Here is a 23483-nt window from a genome sequence, read left to right as displayed (position 1 = left end):
ATTCTGTTTTTCTTTTTTTTTTATATATAATATATATAATTTTCGGTTTTTAAAGAGCTAACCACGTGTAATTTAACGTTTAGGCGTTTTATTTTGAAGTACTTTGTTTACGTTAAGCACATCTTCAAGAAGAGGCTCTGTTCCCGCCTCTGTCTCTGAAAACCCCGCTCTGATTGGTCCACATCTCTGCCAAACAATCTCGGAAACCAATCGGCATAAAGAACGGACAACGTCATCACTAGATGCCGGAAAAAAGTTGTCACATGTGTCATATACGGTGTCAACCAACTTGGTAGCCCTTGTGGAATGAGCGGAGACCGTCTGTGGGGCAATTAATCGATCAGAAAGAAGACAGTAATGTTTAAGTAAGACTAACTCAGCGCGTTTACATGTGATTAATCGGTACGCTGTGGTTTGAATGACTGCGGGAGACGATTAGCATGAACAGGCTCCATGTGAGGCTCTGGCACTTCACGTCGCTGTTTGTGAACGGCAGGACTCTCCCTGCTCCTGTCCGCTGTGATTCTTCTCTCCATCGGTCTGTTTTTCAGCTTTTTCGGACCATGGCCTCCACTACCACTAACAACAAAAACAATTTACCGAAGAAAGCCAAGCAGAAGGAGCCGCTGCGCAGAGTGAAAACCAAAGAGAACCGCAGCAAGCGAGGAGACGTTCACGGACCGTCCACTGTGTACCTGCAGGTGGTCGGAGCTGGAAGCAGAGATAATGCTGCGTCAGTTTACGTATTCTCCGAGTTCAACAGGTACTTCAAACCGTCTGAAGGCACTTTGGAGCACATTTTTTGTGCTGTTGTATGTTAGAAAAAACTTGACTTTTTAATGTACCCCACTGTAAACACACTTGCAAAAATAGCAGGCATTAACAGCAGGTCAAAGCGATCCTGGGCTCCACTTTACTGCAGTGATGCAGAGAAAGCTACACTTTTCACTTCTGGTATTTCACAGGTTGTGGGTCCTCGAGTCCTCACCTCAGATCTTAGTTCTCCTCAGGAGAGGAGTCGAGACAGGTGTTTAACAAAATGAGACATCCTTCAAATTTTACTCGCCTTCGCACCTAAACGAACTTGAGTGTCATCCCATTCTTAATCCTTAGGGTTTAAGCTAATGTCAGCCCAACATTTGCAGCGGTAGCAGCTTCAATTCTTCTGGGAAAGCTTTCCACAGGTTTGGGAGTGTTTATAGGAATTTCTGACCAGTCTTTCAGAAGTGCATTTGTGAGGTCAGACATGGCTCCCACAGACCATTTGTATTTAATGGATTAATTGTAAGTTTATGAGATTGCATCAGTTTGTTGGAAGACATGAATACACACTAATCAGTGTATCTTTATCAAGTCAAGTGGCTTTACTGTCATTCTAACCATGTGCAGTGGTACAGTACACAGTGAAATGAGACGCCGTTCCTCCAAGACCGTGGTGCTACATATAACAGACAATCAACACAGGGGTTTGCACAAAAGTGCAAGTGTGCAACAACCCCCCCAAACAAACAGTGCAACACCAGACAGAACAGAACGATAAGACACAAAATAGTGCGATAGAAAAGTGCAACAATGACGACCTCCACAGATGATCCATCAGTGTTAAGTGGACAGCGATCTCTCTGTGCTCTCCTGAAGTCATCAATCATCTCTTTTGTTTTGTCCACGTTCAGAGACAGGCTGTTGACTCTACACCAGTCCATTAGCTGTTGCACCTCCTCTCTGAATGCTGATTCGTCGTTCTTGCTGATGAGACCCACCACAGTCATGTCATCTGCAAACTTGATGATGTGGTTCGAATTGTGCATTGCTGCACAGTCGTGAGTCAGCAGCGTGAACAGTAGTGGGCTGAGCGCACAGCCCTCCAGTGCTCAGTGCGGTGGTGTTGGAGATGCTTTTACCGATCCGAACTGTCTGAGGTCTCTCCGTCAGAAAGTCCAGGATCCATTTGCAGAGGGAGGTTTTCAGGCCCTGTAGGCTCAGTTTTCCAATCAGGTGTTGTACATATGTGTCTTTATCATCCAGGTGGGTGAGGGCAAGATCTACGGTGCTCTGCACATTCTCTGAGTACTCTCCCAGGAATGTTATCTGGACTAGCAGCTTTCCGTGGGTTAACTCTGCAAGGGGTTTTTCTCACGTCAGCCAAGGTCGAGATGATTTCCTCACCAACACGTCATTCTGAGCAGGAGGGAGGGGAGGCGTCACCATAGCAGGCAGGTGTCGTCTACCTGTAGTTGATGATGGCCGCAAACTGGCCGTTGGTGATTTATGAGTGCTATATTCTGTTTTTCTATTAAATAACCTTAAAAAAGACCGTGTGGTCAGGTGCCTCCTCAGTACTCATTTGGGTTTCCAGATCTGCCTGACAGACTTCTTTGAGATCTCATCCAGCATCCAAGTGTCCAAAACAGCCTCAGATCAGACGCTAGAACCACAAAGTCAATCACTGACCTTCTCATAGACTGGATAAAAGATGAACATAGAACATTAAACCTGCCTTTGGCAGGGGGAGTGGGGCGCTCCCTTTGTTCGGTGACCTCCGGACACATTTTGCTGACTGGTTTTGAGGCTAAACATGTCTGTTGTGGTTATTACTGGAGGCAGAAAGATGTTTCTCCACAGTGTCCTCCTTGATGAGGGTTAGCCAAGTCTTTAGCCAATCAGCATGAGGCATCCCTGGTTTCTCACGCAGCTCCTGTAATTTCTCATACAGTATCTGGCTCAGTGATGATATTTTAGAACTTTTCACTCCCTTTCAAAGACCTGTTTGAGGTTTAAAGTTAGGTGCAGGTATGGGTAACGGTTTGGGACTGTTTTGATTTGACAAAGCTGGAAATGCATTGATATTAGTAAGTGTCCCAGTGTGAGTGTATGTGGAGCAGGCTGTAGTTACTTTATGGTAACCTCTGATAGCAAAAACTAACTTTAAACCTTTGACTGCACTTACTCAGGTCCTCAGCAGCACACACACCTAGTTTTACGCAGCTTGGAGGTGTTATCGCCTGAGTAGGCGAAGAAAAGGCTTCTCAACATGATAATAAGATGCTTTTGGACAGTTTGGCATAAAACGAAAAAATAGGAACTTTGACACAATCTGTGGAGCATAATGCAGCAACAGGAATGATCATGATAATAATCTTTTTCCCTTAAAATCCTGAGACCAATCGCCTGGTGTAATTCAGAGGTTCTGATCGCAGCTCGCCCAACACTTTCTGAAATACACCAATGCAAAACAAACCTCTCTCTGCTGCAGGTACCTGTTCAACTGTGGTGAAGGAACGCAGAGGCTCATGCAGGAACACAAGTAAGCTGGTGATGCCACAGCAGCGTTAAGATTCCAGTCTGTCTGGTGGTTTAAAAACAGCATGAACATGATCGTCATGTTTTCCTGTGGCAGGCTGAAAGCTGCTCGCTTGGACAACATCTTCCTGACCAGACTGAGCTGGGAGAACGTGGGAGGCTTGTCAGGTCAGTGAACACAGGTTCATGTTAATCCCTGTCATCACACTGGTGCTCCACACTAACACCAGGTATATATTACAGAGCTGAAGTCACATAGTTCATACATGACAGTAATATTCAGCATTAATGGAAATAAAATGTTTTCATCACCAGTATTCATCAGTTTGTGTCTTTCTGCATTATTTACAACAGGGAGGTTCTAAAAGCACAACTTGATTAGTGACATATTTTGTAAAATATATGCATTCATGAAAATGCCGGTTGAAGCTGAGGACAGTTTCATAACTGTGGATGGAGCCAAATACACTGAAATAACAATCCAACCCAGGCGGAGGTCTGCCTCTCACCTCAACCTGCAGAATTTTGTGCTTCGTGCTGTTGCAGCTCAGTTTGATTTATGCAGCAACAGCTCACAAGAACAGTCGTCTCAAGGTGTTTTATATGTTAAGATGAAAACTTTAGGAACTGCAACAATGTCACGGCCCTTTATGGGCAAGTACTTGGCAACTGTGGGATTCAATTCATTGTATACAGCACCATACTCGCCTCAAGGCACTTTATATTGTAAGGCAGACCCTGCAGTAATACATGCAGAGAAAAACCCAACAATCATACAACCTCATGCAAGCACTTTGGTGACAGTGGGAAGGAAAAACTCCCTTTTAACAGGAAGAAACCTCCAGCACAGCAGGTTCATGCTTTTGTCACCTGGAGAAAGGGATGAACCCTTAATCCCTTTAAACATGAAGAGACCTCCTTTTGTTTCCACTGGTTGCGTCTTAATCATTTGCCTTAAACCCACGCTGGTTGCAGAAGTGAAGGCTTTGAAAATCGACCGACTCCCACACGAAGACCTGGAATAATCTACAGCTCTTGTAGCCGAGATTTATTACGGTGGTTGGAATTATATATGCACAGTTCAAGAATAAAACATAGAAAAGAGCAGAATATGACCCTTTAAACGTGACCTGCTTTACTTTGATTGTTAATTGCACAAAATTTGAAATAATTTCTGAATGTACAGGTCAATTTTTTATTTTTTTTTAACTTGTTATTTTCAGTTTTATATGAAAATAATATTCGTGCACCCTTAGATGATTTATGTCTATATTCTGTATAAGTAGAGCCATTACACAGAATAGCTATTTGATTTTGGTTAATTTCAGTATATTAAATATTCTTATATCTCTTTGTTCTGTAATAATATTCATCTGTGTCTCGTTGCAGGGATGATATTAACCTTGAAGGACACCGGCGTCCCTGAGTGTGCTCTCTCTGGACCTCCACAGCTGGTGAGAAGCTGGATCAAACAGTGCAAACACGCCTTGAGGAGCTTTTAATGTGAAAGGATTCACTTTACATCTGCTCTCTTCCTTTTTTTTTTTCTAATCACAGGAGAATTATCTGAATGCCATCAAGTCTTTCTCTGGACCACTGGAGGACATCAAGCTGTGTATGTTGAACTTGAGACAAATGCATTATTCTTGTGTTACGTCTGTGTGATATTCACTGTGTCGTCCCAGCGGTCCGACCGTACACTGAGGAGACGTACTCCGATGACACCATGACGGTTTATCAGGTGCCGATATTCGGTGGGTTTGTTTCCTGATTATTATTTTTTTATTCCTTAGCCTCAGGAAGGAGTTTGTTTGTCATCTAATCTTTTTTTTATTTTTTTTATGCCGTCATCTCTGCAGCAAAGTCGAGGGACAATGACAGAAATTGCTCCCACAGGTCGGGCAGGAACAGCCCCACTCAGGCGACTCCACAGAAAGCCGACGTTAGCAGTGCAGACGATCCAGGTGAGTCAGAGCAGGCTAGACTAGACATGCAGTATCATACAGATAAGATTCATTTGACCACCTGAGGTTGGAGCATTCAAATAAAACAAAGCCAGCACAAAAACAAAATCAAATTTAAAAATTATTAATAATCATTTAAAATAAATCGGCGTCATCAGATTTGGAAATAATTTTAAGCGTAGCTACAATGTGGGATCTTAAGCTTTAGGCTTCATGCCGTCTTCTGTCAGGACTGAGGTGTGAATAAACGTGTAATAGGCCGACTGTGGCTGCGTGTCTTTGGTAATAAAATGAACAAACTGAGTGCAACAATCGCTTCAAATTTTAGGTGAAAGGCGAACAGCAGCGCGAGATTCCTCTCTGGTGGTTGCCTTTGCCTGCAAGGTAGGACGCTGTGAAAATACGTCCATCCTGTGACGTGCAAATTGAAGCTTATTGTATCTGACAGTTTGCTTTTTACCTGTCTGACACTTTTACAGCTTCACCCAAAGAAGGGCAACTTCTTAGTTGCTCAAGCCAAAGAGCTCGGGCTGCCCGTGTAAGTGGAATCACTGTTATGTTCTTTCCAAGTTAACATGAGGTCCAGTTGTCTTATCAATGTGGACTTTTTGTTTTTCCTAATGTTTAAAAGCTTTGTACTCAGTTGGCTGAGGATTTGGCAGACACTGGTGTGCACAAATTATACTTTACATGAAACAATTCTTGTCTATAAAAAGCTTTGCAGTAAAAAAAAAAAGATGCAAAATATTAGTTTTAGTTTTGCTTCATTTTCAGTCTGATTTGAACTGTTTCCTGATCTTTCCTCCTTTAAGGGGCACAGCTGCTATTGGTCCCATCATTGCAGCTCTGAAAGACGGGAAAAGTATCGTGCATGAAGGAAAAGAGGTGAAGACTCTGTTTTCTTTTCGTTCAGGCTGCAGCTCTAAGCTGGACTTGCTCACATTTCTGTCGCTGCTGGTTTTCAGATCCGACCCGAGCAGGTCTGCACTCCTACTGATCCAGGACCAGTCTTTATTATGGTCGAGTGTCCGTCTGAAGAATTTCTTGGAGCTCTTTGCACCAATCAGCAGCTGGGAAGGTAATAGTTTAGCTGCCAGTCACATTTGTTTTTCCAGCGCTATTTTAATTATTATTTTAATAAAATCATGCTGTTCTCAGACAAAACAAATGATGAAAGTGATCAAAAATGTTTTGGGTTTTAACATTTAGGTGTTTGCGGTTTTTCTTTCTAGTGGATAGTTTAACTATTTGTCTTTTCCAGTGCAAAACAAGTTGATTTATGATTTTTTTTTTATTAATTTATTAATGTGCTGATTTATCTTCATTCATTTGCAACATAATGGTGTTTTCCTGGATACAGACCAAGCAGAATTAGCATTGGAGAAGTTCCTTCAGTTCATATATCTGATGTATATTTATCATAAAGATTTAACTTGACAGGAGATGCATTAATGAGTCACAGTGTATTAGTGTGAGCTATGGTACAAACTCATAAAACTGAGATTTCAGTTTGCAGGTTGTTGTCTTGTTCGTTTATCTCATGTTATAAACTTTTAAATAGGTCATAAAGTTTTGATATGTGTCTTTTTTTTCCCCTCTTAGTTATCATGATGTCATAAAAGTGTCCTGTTCAGATTAACTCAGTTCTACAAAAAACCTGATAACATGAGAGCTTGTAGGACCTTGAAACTTTTCTTTTTTTGAATTAAAGGAAACTGTATCCTGGTAGAAACTAATTCCCCCACATCAGGCTACGTAGAGTCAAAGAGTCACAATTTGCAGTTTTCTTGCTCTGGAAGACCTGATATGTGCACATGACGCACTTAGATGAAAATAGTTTAGCGAAGCAACACTGCCACACGTGATGAAACGGTTCTACTGTAGCCTTCGTGCATTTAGTGCCTGTGTGGTGTTTAACTTGACAACGATAACCAGTTATTGTGTGTAAGTTTGACCCAGTGCTTCTTTCTGTGCTGTGACAGGAAGTGTGGTTCTTATAAATATTCTCTAGAAGTGTCTAAAGTTGAGGTTGTCACCCCCTCCAGATACCAGACAGGTGGGACGGAGGACCCTGCTGCGTTGGTGGTCCACATGACTCCAGAGTCTGTTTTGAAAACAGACCAATACAAGAAGTGGATGGAGAGGTTTGCAGTTTCTCTCTCTGTCTGAAAACGTTTTGCCACAGCATTTTGTCCACCGAGCACTCAGTGGTTTGTGTTTCTGCAGGTTTCCATCTACGACAGAACACCTGATCCTTAATGAACACGCGTGCGCGATCCACAACATCAGAAGTCACAAGATTCAGGCCCAGCTCAACATGATCCACCCGGAAATCTTCCCACAACTGAAAGCTTACAAAACAAAGGCAAGGCTGATGGACAGATGAAACATTTTGGTCTTCGCTGCAACGTTCCCTTTCAAACGGGGAAGTTTGACCTTACACCTTTTACAATAGACTAATCCCTGCATGCATTTAAACTCTACTTGTACTGTGCTGTAAAAGCACATTGTTTTATACACTGAGAGTGAGAAGCGCAGCTCCCAAACTGCATGTAAGAAAACATCAAAAAACTCTTATTTTTTGGTTTCCTGTAGGAGCCTCAGGCGGCCTTACACGTCCCGAACGTCAGAGCGGAGTGTCTGCTCAAGTTCCAGCTCAGACCTGTAATGGAGTGGCAAAGGTTAGTTTGTCCTTCAATCCCTCCAATTTAGCCATCGTTACTTTGCAGCTCCGAGCGCCGGCTTGTCATAGAAAACGATCTGCGCTGGACCAGCCCCTCTCAACTGCTTTCTTCTCTCGTCTTTTTTTAACCTCATCTTACAAGTGTCAGGGTTTTATTTTTATTTTTTTCCTACATTGTTTCTGTCAAGTACTGCAGAGGCGCATCAAGGTCAGATGTAGGGGGAGGGAAAAAAACCCACTGCTTTTTCCCCAGCAGTGTTTTTGCAGGCAGTGGTGTGTGTCTTTTTCACTCTTGTCTCATTTGTTAGAGATGCCATCCCCTCCTGCAACTCTGAGGAGTTTGTGAAAGAAGCTTCTGAGGTCCCAAACTTTCTGGCAGAAGTGGACAAGTGCAGGAAGATTTGCTCCGCTGGCTCTGCAGAGCTTTCCGGTCAGTTATGGAAACTAGCACCCGCCCAAAAAGTGTTGGATTCACTCAAGCATGGTCTATCTACAGTGCCCTATTTTTGTCTTTATCTGTATTAAGTTCATTAATATCACAAGAAATTATATGAACAACTGAAAGAGTGTAGCTTGAAGCTACAGCTTATGTAATACAACAGTCAGAATGTAAGGAAAATTAAATCGACTGCAATTTTAGCTTCAGATGGATATGGATGAACTCTGTGTCGAGACCATCATCACACTATACATTTAGCACAATCCCGAGTAATCATGTTATTTCTATGCTGTAATTTAAAAACAAGTTTTAATTAAATTTGTTTTTATTATTCCTCATTTTAAACAGCTCATAAATATTATGTTTGGATTTCAGTGAGTTTAATCCAATAAATTATGGATTTGTTGACTCTCAGTAGGTTTTCTTTGTTATCACTCATATTTAGTTTTATGTTTTGGGAGTAAAAAGATCGAGTTGATGTTTGGCTTGTGTTTCCTCACAGCTCTATACAGTCATACGTGGAGCAGCAAGTCAATAATATAAAAGGCTTAGTGATTTTTGGCATAAGAAGTCTTCAAATTAAAACAATGTTGCAGTTTAGGCCTTTTGTTTGATACTTTATATTTAATTTCCAGGTTAATTTGTTATTAACACTAACTGGAAAACATTTTGCTTGAAGGATTATGGCAGTTTTAACGTAACTTTTTCTTTGGTTATTTAATGAGCGGTTTTCCGATTTTAATACATTTAGTTTTTCCAAGGTGAGGAGATCATTTGTTAGACTCAAACCAGTCAGTAGTTTACTTTCCAGAGTATCCAAACACTGCTTTGGATAAATGCACTCCATCGACTTATGTAATGTAAACAATAGTGGTCCAAGAAGTGAACCCTGTGGCACCCCACAAGTTACCTTTAAATAAACCAGAATCTGTATTATTTATATGTGCATACTGATACCTGTCATCCAAATATTGAATTAGCCAGTGATAGGCAAGCTTCTGATGCCATAGCTGTCTCATTTACTTAAAAGCACCGTCTGATCATCCAACACCCTTTTTTAGATCCTGAAGTATTCCCCCGGTGTGCTTCTTTCTCTCAGTTGCATTGGTAATCTGTTTTTGTTTGTCGACCTCACTCATCGTGCATGTATGGTTGTGTTGTTTTTGTTGCAGGTCAAGGAGGAAAATACCCAGAGGTGGTTTTCTTGGGAACTGGGTCAGCTCTTCCGATGAAGATCAGGAATGTCAGCGGCACTTTAGTTAATATCAGGTAACGTCTCTCAGGACAGGCAGTGTAGCTCACCGCTGGTGTCAACATTGAAATAAAAGTTGATTTAGAATTTCAAGATTATTACGTAAGAAAGAGGAAAATCATCTTTTTATCAAGAACCAACATTTTAATGAGATTGCATATGTTGCTTTTATTTTGGTCGGTCAAAACAGGAAGCCAAAGAGAAGCTTCGATGGTCTCTTAATCCTGTGAGATCCTTAATTTATGTTCATGTTTGACTCCGTGTTACAGAGGAACTGCTAAAATGACTCAAACACATTTAAAACTTTTGGCTCTCAGTGAAAAGTGAGTCTGACTTGTGCAATCAAATATCTGTTGTCAACGAACAGCCCGGCCGTCTGAGAGCGTCTCATTGTTTCCACAGACTGAAGCTTTTATCTGCAGTACAGAGGATATTATTCACTGTGTCTCCAAGCACCTAATGCAGTGTATGACCTAAACCTAGACTAGATATTGCACAAGTTTCTTTTTGTTTCATATTGGCAATAGTATGCTGCCGTAGATAACAAAAGGGCTGAATTTTAAATTGAAGCTGTTGCCTCAGTTCTTTGTTCTCACGTCTCACTGCTTTCCTGGGGAGTTTGGGTGACTTCTGGTCTTCTCTTTTTAATCAATTCCACTTTTCCCACCCTGTCGAAGTCATTCTGTAGTCATCACTCTGATCCTTTCATTAAAGCTCACTGCTATTCTGACATTTAGATTCATAGACAGCCATCTGTGCATCCTCCTCCACCATCCAAACTCAAGACATTACATCTGACTTCAGATGATCTCTCAGTATTTTATTATTCTTTTGTGTTTAGCTTAGGAAAGGTCATTGCATCTTACAGTATGTGTGGTGGTATTTAAACACAGAGAGGTGGGAGGTATTCCCACAGAGATCAAAGATGTTTGATGTCCAAAGTGGGGAATTAAGCGATTTTTGAGTGGGTGGAAAGGTGGAGGTGACGGAGAACATGAAAGGATTAGCACATAAACTACAAGATGCTCTAAAACAGCTTACAAAGTGGCTTTTCTCCATATGTATCTTCTTCTTCCAGCACACCACCGTAAAGAACATCCCTCTCCTGAAAGTTGCCAGATAATCAATGTTATTTGCTTCCCCTGGTGGTCATGAAGGGAATAGACCTGAATAATGGCCTAAATTAAATATATTTAAAACCTAAATCTTAAAGCCATGTTGTTATTGCATCATTTTTCAGTGCACTGAGTTACCACTGTGTTTGGTCCAAATAAGAATGACAAAGTCTTATCTGTGATGTAAATTAGGTTCAAATGTTCCATTTTTAAAAAATCAGTTTTAGACAGTATCTCATTCAGCTGCAGGAATCTGCTGCTGCATCCTGGCAGGTGTTTTCATCGTTGTATACACCTGATGTATTCCCCATGTATCCTCAGTAGTGTTTAAACAGTGCTTCACTGTCTCTAGTCAATTTTAAGAGGCTTAAAAACTGATTAAAATGATTTCTTAGTGTAAATTTGTAAAACCTACAAAGGCGTCCTGTAATGAATAATGATGCGTGTGTGCTGAGAAGGCTGTACTCACCCACTGTTTGCAGTTTAGTGTTTGTCTGAGCATGTTTCACATGTTTGTTTGTACTCGCACGAAGCCCGAGTCAGTCTTTGCTGCTGGACTGTGGAGAGGGAACCTTTGGTCAGCTCTGCAGACACTACGGGGACGACGTCGATGACGCTTTGTCCAAGATCGCCACGGTCTTCATCTCACACCTGCATGCTGACCATCACACAGTAAGCAGCCGTGCATCAGGTTTTAACTTGTAAAAACAAAGTTAGACTGCTCGACTTACACTCGGTTGTGATCTTTTTGTTGCAGGGGCTGGTGAAGCTGCTGTACCAGAGAGAAAGGGCGCTGGTGAGTATTTGAAATAATGTTTCTTTTTTCTGGATTGAAGTGAAAACTCAAGACATGAAAGGTTGGTTAAAAATAGAAACCTCTGATATATACTGTGTGAATGGATGGATGACTGGATGTGTAAAGTGCTATACAAATACAGGCCATTTACCATTTATACTACCTCCTAGTTTTGCGTAAGGATCCCAAATAATGACATTCAGGGGTTTGTGTCACATCTATACCTCCAGGCAACTTTGGGAAAGCCATTTAGCCCGATTTTCCTGGTTGCTCCGGTTCAGATCATGACCTGGCTCAACCAGTACCACAACTACTGCGAGGAGATTCTCAGTCACATCAAGTATGTGGACACAAAAACATCTTAACTCATTAGGGCACACTCCACCTCCATGCTTTATGAGTACTGGATTAGTTAAGCTGAACTGTTTTTGCTGTTACTGAACAGTTTCATTGTGTCTTTGCATTTATAATAATGTGAAATTAATAGTAAAACCAAAGCACAATTGCATTTATGTATATTATACCACTTGCACTACATTATTTTTGTGTACTGGGCAAAGAAAGAAGTCTGTTTGGTGTATTTTTGACAAACACAGTTGTCGTCATGTTATCAGCAGCTTTCGGGGGTTTTAATTTTGTTTCTTCTGATTGGTTGAAAAGTGTTTGTTTCATAGACTAGTGTTTCCCAACCTTTTGGAGCCACGGCACATGTTTCACATCAGAAAAGATCACACGTCACACCAACAAACACAAATGTCACAAAAAGCATATGGATCATTTTTCCCTGCGCACCAGGTATAGCGGTATATTGTTCCGCAGTATACTTCTTTTGCTTTCTTCTGACCACTACTCATGCTCGGGCCTTCATCTGGGTCAGTTTTCTCCAGGACCAGGTCAGACTGGATACTTTTATTTTCAAATATGTATCTATTGCTGTTACGCGCTGCGTTGTCTCACTCGCAGCTTGACTATTATGTCATTTCTTCTTCGTTTTCTTCTGTTTTACTGGCACTTGGCAACCCATTTAATTAGAGCAGGTAGTCGTACTGCCCTCTAGTGGAAGAGAATGTAACTGCTCTGCTCCCAACCTATGTGCCGTGGCACAGTGGTTGGGAAACACTGTCTTAGACTACTATTAAATACTTAACAACATATCATTAACAATAATAATGATGTTTATTTGTGCTGCACATATCAAAACCAGTATTATAAGAAACACAGAATAAAGAACAAAGGACTGTCTGACCGTCTTTAAATGTTTCTCAAAGGTCAGACTAAACTAACGGTTCTAACAGGTGATGTCATGAATGGATAAAGGGCTCAGGGAAGACTGAATACCTGGAGCTTCCCTGAACCAGTGATGAGAATTTCTGTTTTATTTGAGTTTAAAAATTGAAAGAGGGCAGGTCTGTAATTGAAGAATCCACTTGTACAGTTAAATTTACAAGTGTGTTGTTTTTTTTTACTTTATAGAAATATATGACATAGAAAATACGAGTTTTGAGAAATGCTTATGGAGTAACTCGGTAAACTAAATTACTAGAACTATAGCAGCAGGAGGTCTTTCAGCCTTTAAGTTGCATTGACTGAAACCATGAACAGGATAACAGATGAGCATAGACACTGTGCTCACTGGTTTCGAATCGTCATCAGCTGTGTTTTGGCTGTCATCGTGTAGTTATTTACATATTTGGGTAAGAGATCCTTGGCAGTTAGATCAGACTTCAGAAAAACCTACAAGCCTGTTTTGGTTTGTTTGTTTGTTTGTTGTTGTTTTTTTTTTATCATATAATTCCTAAAGGCACCAACAGTTAAAAACATGTCGGGGAGGTGTAGAGCTGCCTGTGTTGGGAGCGATCAGTCGGCTCAGGAATCCAAATGAATTCTTGTAGATTTGCTATGAAGGGAGAAACTCGTCCATAGAAGCAAAAACACATTTGCAGACTGCAAACATGACCAACTAAATGTTGGCCTTTCACATGGGAGTCTATGGGGATTGGCTTGCTTTTGGAGGCAGTCTCAAGTGGCCGAAACAGGAACTGCACTTTGGCTTTATGTTACATTAAGGTAATTCCAGTGGTCTAATGTAAGTCGTCTCTCTGTTAATTTCCTGCACCAGGTCCTTGTGATATCAGTTTCTGTATTTAGTGAAGACACCCTTCACACTAATCATGCACGCACTTGTCTGTGCTTAAAGGTGAAACGGTCAGTTTCAGTGCGTCGTTTCTCTGAAGGATGTCTGATTTGTTTTTCAGCCTCATCCCCAATAAATTTCTGTGTGACACCGTCGAGGTTCCCAAACAGAGGACGAAGTCATTCATCCAAGCGATGCTGAAGAAGAACAACCTGCAGCGGGTCAGCAGCCGTTTGAACGTCACGTGTTTGTTTATTTATTGAAGCCTTTTTAAAGTGACTCATCGTTTTATTCCTGTGTGTCTCACAGTTCCACACATGTTTAGTGCGTCACTGCAAGAATGCCTTTGCCTGCAGCTTCACTCACCAGGCAGGCTGGAAGCTGGCCTTTTCTGGAGACACCATGCCCTGCGACGCATTCGTACACATCGGTTAGTCCTACTCAGACTGATTAAAGTCCATACGTCACCCAAGTGTATCTAGGCAGAAGCACATAATAGCAAATTGAGCGTCCGCTTTCGATATTACAGTGATTCATATAAGGTCATCTTGACTCTAGCTCGACTACACGGGTTGTTTTGAATAATTTATCCGATATTTCTTAATGCTCTCAATCACTCTTGTAGCTGGCAGCCTCTTCTAATGGTTCCTCTGGGATTTCTCTTCATTGACTCTTCTTAAATTGCTTGACTGGATTCTGTCCAAAGCAAAGCCTCCCAGAGACAGCCAGTGTTTCCCAAGTCTGTTCATTATAGATGGCTCAGCTCACCGGACAAACGGGGCATGCGGATTCTTGATCACGCTGACCACCTGATTGATTTCCTGTGGGACGGGAAGAAGCTCTAAGTGCTTCCCTCTGATTTGGGCTTCTCAATCTCATTCTTTCTTTTTTTAACCCAGGAAAAAATGCGACCTTACTAATCCACGAGGCCACGCTGGAGGATGAGCTAGAGGAGGAAGCTGTAGAGAAAAGGCATAGGTGAGTGAAACAAACTGTGTGGCTCTGCAGGTACTTTAAGGTGATTTAATGGAAACGAAGGAAATGTTGGAGGAGGAAAAACGAGCAGGTGGAGCTCCGTGTCAGCTAGCAAAGAGTTCTCTTCACTCGCTGATTGAGGCAGCCGTTATGTTCTGAGTGCATTGTTAAATCTCTTCATTCTCCGCACATATTGACATTGATTTTTGTTCCTTTTTTACGGCGCCACTGTGAGCGTCTGTCTTCACAAAAGCGCGTTTTTATGTCTTTAGAAAACAACGTTCCCATCGGAGAGCGACGTAAATCTGTGACTTTATGACTGATCTTTTCTCACAGTACAACCTCCCAGGCCATCGGTATCGGCATGAAGATGAACGCCGACTTCATCATGCTCAACCACTTCAGCCAGCGCTACGCTAAGATCCCTCTCTTCAGCGAAGACTTCAACGACAGGGTGGGAATATCCTTCGACCACATGAGAGTAAGTCTCAGTGAGACCTGGCTGTAAGAGCAGCTGTGTCTGACTTCTTTGACAAATAATGTCTCACTGGATTTGACAGCTGGTTTCCAGATATCCTGTTGCACTTGAAGGCATCACGGGGACACTGCGTGAAACATGGTCCACAGACGTGTGCAGGTGGAGGCTCTCTTAATGATCACGCAATCCTGAAAGTTTTAATACTATAGTGTTGCAGACAGGGGTCCCCGTGGAGTTAAACTTGGAAAGTTCGACTCGTTTCATTTCAGCCGAGCTTCAGTTGAAATTTCTCGGCTCTGCTTTCAGAAATGAACCATCTTTTCTCCAATTCATCCACAGCTTCAGCAGCAGGGTCCATTTATGCGTTCCTAGAGAAGGTTTTGCACATTTATATACAACAACAGCAAGAACTTCAGACAATAGTATATTAATACTTTTAGAAATAACATTTTTTTTAAGGTTTTAAGGACATCTCTACATTTCAGTGAAGCTTAGTTCCTCGGCTTTCCTCTATGATGAGCCCTGCCTTGATGTTGAAGGAATTTTCAAGCTTGGCAGAGATTGGCAGTCATTTTGGACTGATTTTCTTTGCTAATTAACTTTACCTACTATATCATCTGCTTGGCATCTCCTTCAACTCCACTTTAAAGTTGATGGTGACTTTAATATGTAACTTTAATATCTTTAGATACTTTCAAAAGTATCAACATCTTGTTTTTTTTGCTTCATCTGATTTTTTTGCCCGTCCGTCTAAATAAGAAAATTAAAGAACAACATTGTGTCCGGACAGGATTAATCTCTTTATTCAGTACGGTGGTCCCTCACTATAACGCGGTTCACCTTTCGCGGGCTCCCAGTTTTGCAGATTTTTTTGTGCACAATTTTGCATGCTTTTGTTTTTCTTTTTTCTTTTTTAACAGCGCATTGTGTTCTGCATCCTAATTGGCTGTAGAGCATGTCAATCAGTCTCCTCCATGTCATGTCTCCTGTACAGTACAGAATGCGTTCAGCTTGTCACATTTACATAAAAAAAGAACATTACGCTGGATACCAACATCATCCGCATCAAAGCTAAAAAGCTTTATGAAACTTGAGCTGACAGCGAGGAGCAGGATGCTGCGGAGTCCAGGCCATCGACGAGTGCTTTTAATGCCAGCAAGGGCTGGTTTGACAAATTTCAGAAGTGCTTTGGACTTAGAAGTGTTTGACTGCATGCACCGCCTCTGTGGATACCTCTAGAGCAGAGGCATAGGTGAACAACAAATTTAAAGCGATCATCAAGGAAGGGAGATATAAGCCTGAACAAGTTTTCAGTATGGCTGAGACAGGCTTATTTTGGAAACAAACGCCCTCTCGCACCTTTATAATTCAGGACGAAGCCAAAGCCCCAGGATTCAAGGCCCAAAAAGATTACGTGACTCTGGTTATGTGTGGAAATGCCGCGGGCTTTATGATAAAACCGGCGCTTATTTATAGATCAAAAAAATCCTAAAAAAACAAACTTTAAGTGTGAAAATGTTCACGCCTGTCTGAGAAAAGTGTGTAGTGAGAGGTTTTACAGCCTTAAAGCATCTGTAATAATTGTAAAAAATAAAGCTGACTACTTTGCGGGTTATTTTTAGAACATAACTCCCGCAATTAACGAGGGAGCACAGTATTAATAAAACATGTATGTAAAAACAGGAAGCTGGGACTAAACCTGGACCTTAGTGGAGGCTGAGTACTTTCTCCCTATGTATGACTGACGTGATAAACTTCTGGCTCCTCAGCCTTGCTCATTAGTGATTGTAAGACAGCATACATTACCAGTAAGACTAAACCAAAGCACGAGAAATGGCAAATTAGTATTTAAGTTTGATGAAATATCTCCAGTTAAAGGCACATTTAGAAACAGTTTTTCAGCTGTTTCTTAATCTAAATGTTAGCAGAAATGCTAGTAGTTGGATGGGGATTGCTGCAACTTCCAAGACAAGATTTTCCATTTTTTGTAACATATAAACTACCAACAACAAACATTTATACAAGAATAACAAGGAAATTATACTGTATATAAAACATTTACTGTAAAGAGTATAAATAAGGATAAAAAGAGCTAAATGGTTAAAAAAAAAAAAGTCTAAATGGAATGGTTCTGAATGCTTTCATTTAAATATTGTGGCAATTTCCTTTATTTCGTCTACTCACAGATTCGTTTTGATGACTCCAAAATCATCCCCAAACTCATTCCTGCACTGAAAACCCTGTTTGCCGAGGAGCTCGGCGAGATGGAGGAGAGGAGGGAGAGGAGGGAGATGAGATATCCAAGAGGAAGCAGCTCTGAAGTGACCAGCGAGCATAAGACGGGAGCGCCGGACGTCGGCAGAGGTGCTAAAAGAGACCAGGAGGAAACGGCAGCACACGTAGAAACGAAGAGGCTGAAAACCAGCTGATTCCTCTCTTTCATTTAAACATGAGTTTTGAAAAAAAAGAAAGACTAGATGAATCCATCTTGAGTTATTTTATTTAAATGAGCTGGAGATTTTTATTTGACTTGTGTGGTCTGATTAAAGAAAATGCGCTTGTTGCATTAACTGTGCAGATCTGTGTTAAACGGAATAAAGCAAAGCTCGCCATGTGTCCTTCAACAGTGATTTGTAATCTGTTTCCTGCTGGGTGCCATTTCACTTGACGTCTAAATCCAGACTTTCTAAACTTTTAGAATAAAAATAGTTTAAATTTAGTTACAGTCGCATAAAAATAGCAACAAATCTATATAGTCTGTTCAGCTGAAGCTATTTTGTGGCAACATCCAGAGCTGAAAAATGAAGCTAAAGTGTAATTTGCATACATTATAGTTACTTTAATGTCAAAATGGAAGCTGATACCAAAAGAGAGTCAATCCCCGTGGATGCCCATGTTTAACATTGTATTTACATGCTGCTGCAGTAACAGGCTCAGTCTCTGTGGAGCGTTTCCCCTTCATAACAACTCATCCAGCTGGATTCTGTAGGGAGGGGTGTGGCCATGTTGATAAACAGGTGTGCTGACGTGGGCACCTGGAGCTTATCAGTGTCTCTGGATCACATCTGATGTGCTGTGCTACTTATGGTAGCATATGGTCAAAGTAACTATGGTGACAGCCATATATGCTAACCCTCCAAAATGCAGTGGACGCTGTCACTGTAGCAGTTTCCATCCTTTATGTGATCTGTGGCTTTAAGGAATTCACCAGAAGAAGTTCATTTTTCTAATGTTTTCACATCTTGCAGCAGCTTTTTTTTTCTGGTCTTTTACTGAATAATTTGATTTATGAACAAGCCACAGTCATACTGCACTTTTACTCCTGTTATTTATCACACACTGAAATGCCAAAAGGTGCAGATGTTCGGTGTCTTGCCCAAGAACACTTCAAAAGGCTGATTGGAGAAGCTGGGGATCAATGAACAGTACAATGTAATAGAAATAAATAGAAATGATTAGAAAGGCTTTAACAAAGAAATCCATTCTTTCAGCGTCAGATGATGTTTGAAAATTAATAAGATACCAGGATACTTTACGAGGGGTATGTTGAATATTTCCACACAGGTCCACATGGGGGCTTCAGTGAGCCATCAGAGCTTCGAGGTACCTGTTACTGTGGCCTAAAGGAAAAATCATGGTAATAAGCCTCATGAAGAGATGGGCTATTATCTTTTGCCACTGGAGGGAGGGGCGGCTGCAGGAATCTCCTCTGCTCACAGCAGAGGAAAATGAGGAAAAGTACTGAGACACCAGAAGGGTCGGGTGCATTGTTAGAAACTACACTAAAGGTGCTGGCTCACTATGAAACTGTAGTTTGGCTTTTTTAAAAGTTGCCTTTTGATTTGACGTATGACACGAGGCGCATACAGTCTGCAGGCATGAATGAACTTTGGTTTCAGAGCTCTGACCTTTCAATTACAGCGAACTTGCCCTCCGAGAAGACATTTACCACTGCCTTGTTCTCCCGCAACCCTTTTTCTTGTATGACAGTTTTACCTTTGTGTCTAGGTTAAAATTGTCAACATTTCCATCACTTGTGATTCTGCTCTAAATTCAAGGCAACAGTTAGAACAGATGAACTTCCTAAAAGGATCCCCTCCTCTTTCATTAGACAGTTGCCAGAACCATGAAGTAATTGTGAGTTTTCGGAGATTAGTGACTTGAGCGGTGGGTCTGCGATTAGCCTATTTTCTGGAGTGTGAAGCAGTGAGATGAAGATGCATTGCTCCTGAGCCTTCTGAGTCCATTTAGAGGCCTTTGCCACCACTGAGGCCGCTTCTATCAGAGGAGGCACGCGTGATAAGCAGAAAGGGGGCATAATTGGGTTTTGACATAAGCATAGCAGAGTCAAAATGGTGGATTGATGGACCTAATCATCACTTGACCAGCAGTGGACCACCACAAATGAATATTGAAGACATGATTCAAATGGATTTACCCGAGATTTCGCCAGCTCTCTTTTTACCCTGTGTGAGTGACTGCAGTGGTATTCATTCCTTTTTCTTTCCCAATTATTTGTATTTTTTTTAAACTGCAGTAAATTAAAGAATGGATGCAAGCAGGCAATGACAGAAGCTCGCAGGGAAGAATACTGATTGCTTTCACTTTGATTTTGATTGATATTTATTTTTAGTTTTCACTAGACAACCAGGGCTTTCACTGCTTGCCCTGAATTGCAAGCTTTTCTTCTTGAAAGTATTTGTTTTAGGATATGCAAAATTAAAAACAAAAAACTAAAAAGTACAATATTTTTTTGCCAAATATATTGGACTAATAGTAGAAATCAGCACAACATAGAAATACACAAGATAGAAAGTAAATGACTTTTTTCTTTCAGTTTCTTAACATCAGATTTGTTTCAAACTTCTCTGATCATTAGGCTTGTTTTTACAAACCTCACCACCTTCCCCTAGATTTTAGGACTAGCTTCACTATTGCCAAAAATAAAGACCCAGATCATCAAGGAATCTTTGTGGGTTACTAATGAAGCCTGCTGGCATCAAAGTTTCCCCCACAATGGTGACCATGTGAAACCAAGACTCACAGATTGTGAGGATGTGCATCTCTGGCTCATTAGGCACCCCTTTGGACAACGATCCTCCACAGGAAGCTCATTCAGAGTCTCACATGTATCGAGACTTTGGACAGTTCTTTTTCTTACAGTTTCAGCAACTTTTAAACGGAAGCCCTGAAGTTTAACCTGGAAGTTCTTATTTTTTCATGTTCTCTTGAATGAATGAATCATTTTAAACATTTGTCTGAATCATCTGTCTGAATATAGCATTAGAGGGAAGCATGTCAATATCCGATTTTTCTGAGTTATGCATTTAAAAGAAAAATAGATAAACTTTTTAAATTGCAATAAGGCTTAAAGTTATGTGTGATTAGCCACAATGAGTGACAGGTGGGTGCCGGTCTGCTAGACCTCACCTCCACTAATTGGAGTAACTAAACTAGAGCACTGTGCTGTGTTTTAGCTGTTGTGCATTTTAAATGCAGGTCATCCTGTGCAGTTAACTGGACCAACAGACTATCCAACAAATGTGTAAATGAAATTCTAGCGCTTTACTTGTGTACTACTTAGCATTAATATGTAGTATTGGTGTTTTAATAATCACAATAGCAACATGATGTTAATGTTTCTGCCATTTTGGATGTGTGACAATCATCGTCAAAACGTAGGGTTAAGTGAATAAGACCTAAAGACCAGCCAGTTACCTGTGGCAACTACTAGTTGCTAGGGAAAAACATGTATTTCATTGTCAGTTGGTGAGGAGAAAAAAGTTCCTAGCTGTTGCTAACATTGCTAACAGAGTGCTAACAGAGTGCTAACAGAGTGCTAACAGAGTGCCCGGTTGACTGTGGTTTACATTGAACACGCTGACTTGCGACACAAACCAAAATGGAGACTGTTTGAAGCACAGCATATACTTTGAAGGTGAAAAATCCCCGAATCTGGTTTGTGTTACACTTTCTCAAGTTTTGCTACTACACAGCTAGTAGCTAGCAAATGTTTGAAGACAAACACGTTTCAAGTTTTATTGTCATGTACAGATAAATAGTGTAGCAACATTTACCTGTAATGAAATTCTTAGGCTCGTGTTCCTCAGCTTTACTTGAATATATAGAAAGTGTACATGTTAAAGAAAGAAACAGCTGGGAACCAAAAAAATCGTATTTGGTGCTAAACACACTTTGCGATTGAATCCGATTGCCACTATTTGCCAACCAGTCAGGGAATAAACATTTTTCCTCAAGCAATGTGTGAATAATGTCACATGAGAAACCTCTGTAGCATTGTAATATTACACACACAACTATGGATGCATTTTGCTAAAACAAACAGAAAAACAACTAAAAAAAAAAAGACTTTACAAACCAACGATATAAACTCTGTGAGAAGAACTGATTACTTTTTCCTTCAGCCTAGAGAGACATTGCTGTTGTAAAGAGTGTAGTTTTTCTTCTATTCAGCACGCAGCAAGATAAACTCGGTTAACCTTTGTTACATTTTATATCTAAAAAGCTAGATATTTGAAAAACTGGATCTCAATCTGCAAGATGGCATCAAACTAGTTGAGGTGATTTAGAAAACATATTTCTTGATAATTGGTTGAGTCAAGCCTGTAGCATCTGCAAATAATATGCTATGGCTAATTAACTCTTACCTTGGAAACCTGCATGTGCACAGGTGGTTGCAGGTATTTGTGAGCCCCTTGAGGGATTATTTTTATTATTACTTGTGAGAAATTAAGGCTAATAAAAGACAGTAGAAGCCTCGCTATCATCCCTGGATCTGCATCGTGCGTGGCTCGTGTGTGAGAAGGGAAGTCATTAAAATATAACATCTAACAAACAGACAGCTGTGCTACTCGTGTTTGTCATACTTTATTTGGTGTGGAATGAGGAGAGACAGATCTGAACAGAGCGGGACACCACCAATCAGATACACCTCCCCACCTGAATCCTCCACTTCAATCCAGAGTCAATTATGCAGCCTGCTCGCCTCTCCTCACATTTAATGCCTGGCTGCTGATTCAGAGAGCGGCCCCGTTCTGGTCTGGCAGGAATCAAAGTGTGAGGTAATCTGAGGGGACTTGTGAAGAAAAAAGAGGCACCAGTTTGCGGAGCCTCTCAGATTGGAGGTCACAGTCCAGGCCGGCACATCTCAGACGCACAGACAGGTCGGTAATTATAGGCGGAAGATCTATCCCTGCTGATTAGACCAGCTATTTCTACATAACTGTCCGTCAGCTGCCATCTCACATCTTCATCTTCATCCACTCTGCTCAGATACCTTTATCCACCGCTACAGATCAGGCCTAAAGCCTGAGGGAACAAATCCCGAAGCCTCAACCCACCTTCTCATAAAAAAGACTACAAAATTATGATCAAAGATCCGAGCCAGACCTTTGATAATGTTGCGAATACAGTGAAAATGGCTTTTTCAGAAGTGGCAGAGCAGCTTTTGTGCAAGTAAAGGAGAGGTGGTGCGACGCAGAGCATTAATATTCCATCTAGTTCTGCCTGGGTTAGCCTCTCTCACCGCCCCAGCATGGCTGCGCTGCATTAACAGACTGTCTGAGGGAGAAACCTCGGGAGGCTCGGAAAGCACTGGCTCTCACCTGGTCCTGCATGTGAATAAAGATCTTCTCCCAGCAGAGAAAACAATCAGCCGCTGTAATATTCACAAGCAGTCGGCTCACAAATCTCACCTTCCTGGTGCAGGCAGAACGAGGAGACATTAAAAATGTTTGTTTTTACAAGGTGAACTGTATTTTTCTAGTTTGTTATTTTGACATTCAGATAAAGACTCGTTGAGGATTAAGGAGCTTGAAGTGAAACAGCAAAATATGCTTGACATGCATTACTCATCACTTCTCAAAACGATGTCCCATGAGGGCTTGCGTTCAATGTGAATCACAGAAATTCTCAGCAAAATATCAATCAAATTGAGGATTATGTGGGATCTTTATTTTTCATGCTTTGTTTGTGCACTAAAACACATTACATGCTCCTCAAAAATCACTCAGCTTAGTGTTTGAGACCCGGTCACTGATAAAGATACAGTTTATGGTCCAGTCTGTGGGGAATAATGATGAAGTTCGTCATTAAAACGTATAACAACATCTCAACATCTCTGCAGAGGGGACAGCAAGGTGAGTTGCTGCTTTATGTTTTCAAGTATGATGAGATAACTGCTAGCTATCCTATATGATGCAAAAAAAACAAACAGGCGAGGCTTTAATTTAATGATGCTCTTTAGCTTCTTTAACATGATCATCAGAGACCACTCGTGCCATGCAGATGGAGGACAAGAGGCCACTTCAGTCAGGACAAGAATAAT

General features: G+C 41.1%; 1 protein-coding gene across 3 annotated transcripts; it reads left to right on the top strand.

Moving 5' to 3' along the window:
* The first annotated feature begins 228 nt into the window (after positions 1-228).
* Positions 229-17760, top strand: elac2 (elaC ribonuclease Z 2). 3 transcript variants are annotated; one of them, XM_040042425.1, is made up of 25 exons: positions 229-365; positions 552-763; positions 3254-3304; positions 3398-3468; positions 4690-4754; positions 4858-4915; positions 4986-5054; positions 5160-5264; positions 5593-5648; positions 5744-5802; positions 6077-6149; positions 6230-6342; positions 7310-7408; positions 7491-7629; positions 7860-7945; positions 8256-8377; positions 9559-9655; positions 11287-11425; positions 11511-11549; positions 11780-11889; positions 13805-13904; positions 13993-14113; positions 14583-14661; positions 14995-15139; positions 17323-17760. In XM_040042425.1, the coding sequence occupies exons 2-25, from the start codon at positions 564-566 to the stop codon at positions 17563-17565; spliced, it is 2439 nt and encodes an 812-aa protein (XP_039898359.1). In that variant the 5' UTR covers positions 229-365; positions 552-563; the 3' UTR covers positions 17566-17760. The 3 variants fall into 3 exon arrangements, with proteins under 3 accessions (XP_039898359.1, XP_039898350.1, XP_039898342.1); XM_040042416.1 differs by having other exon boundaries at positions 233-455; XM_040042408.1 differs by having other exon boundaries at positions 233-763.
* Positions 17761-23483: the final 5723 nt, after the last annotated feature.

Source organism: Simochromis diagramma, unplaced genomic scaffold (assembly GCF_900408965.1).
Source record: "Simochromis diagramma unplaced genomic scaffold, fSimDia1.1 OVJJ01000321.1, whole genome shotgun sequence".
Lineage (NCBI taxonomy): Eukaryota > Metazoa > Chordata > Actinopteri > Cichliformes > Cichlidae > Simochromis > Simochromis diagramma.
This window is presented reverse-complemented; position numbering and strand designations above follow the sequence as displayed.

What these genes read in the sequence shown, in the direction of transcription:
- elac2 (XM_040042408.1), top strand. Translation starts at nt 441, where the DNA reads ATGAACAGGCTCCATGTGAGGCTCTGGCACTTCACGTCGCTGTTTGTG. An exon ending in AGGCTCATGCAGGAACACAA is followed by an intron (nt 3,305 to 3,397) that starts GTAAGCTGGTGA and finishes TTCCTGTGGCAG; the next exon opens with GCTGAAAGCTGCTCGCTTGG. An exon ending in TCGTGCATGAAGGAAAAGAG is followed by an intron (nt 6,150 to 6,229) that starts GTGAAGACTCTG and finishes GCTGGTTTTCAG; the next exon opens with ATCCGACCCGAGCAGGTCTG.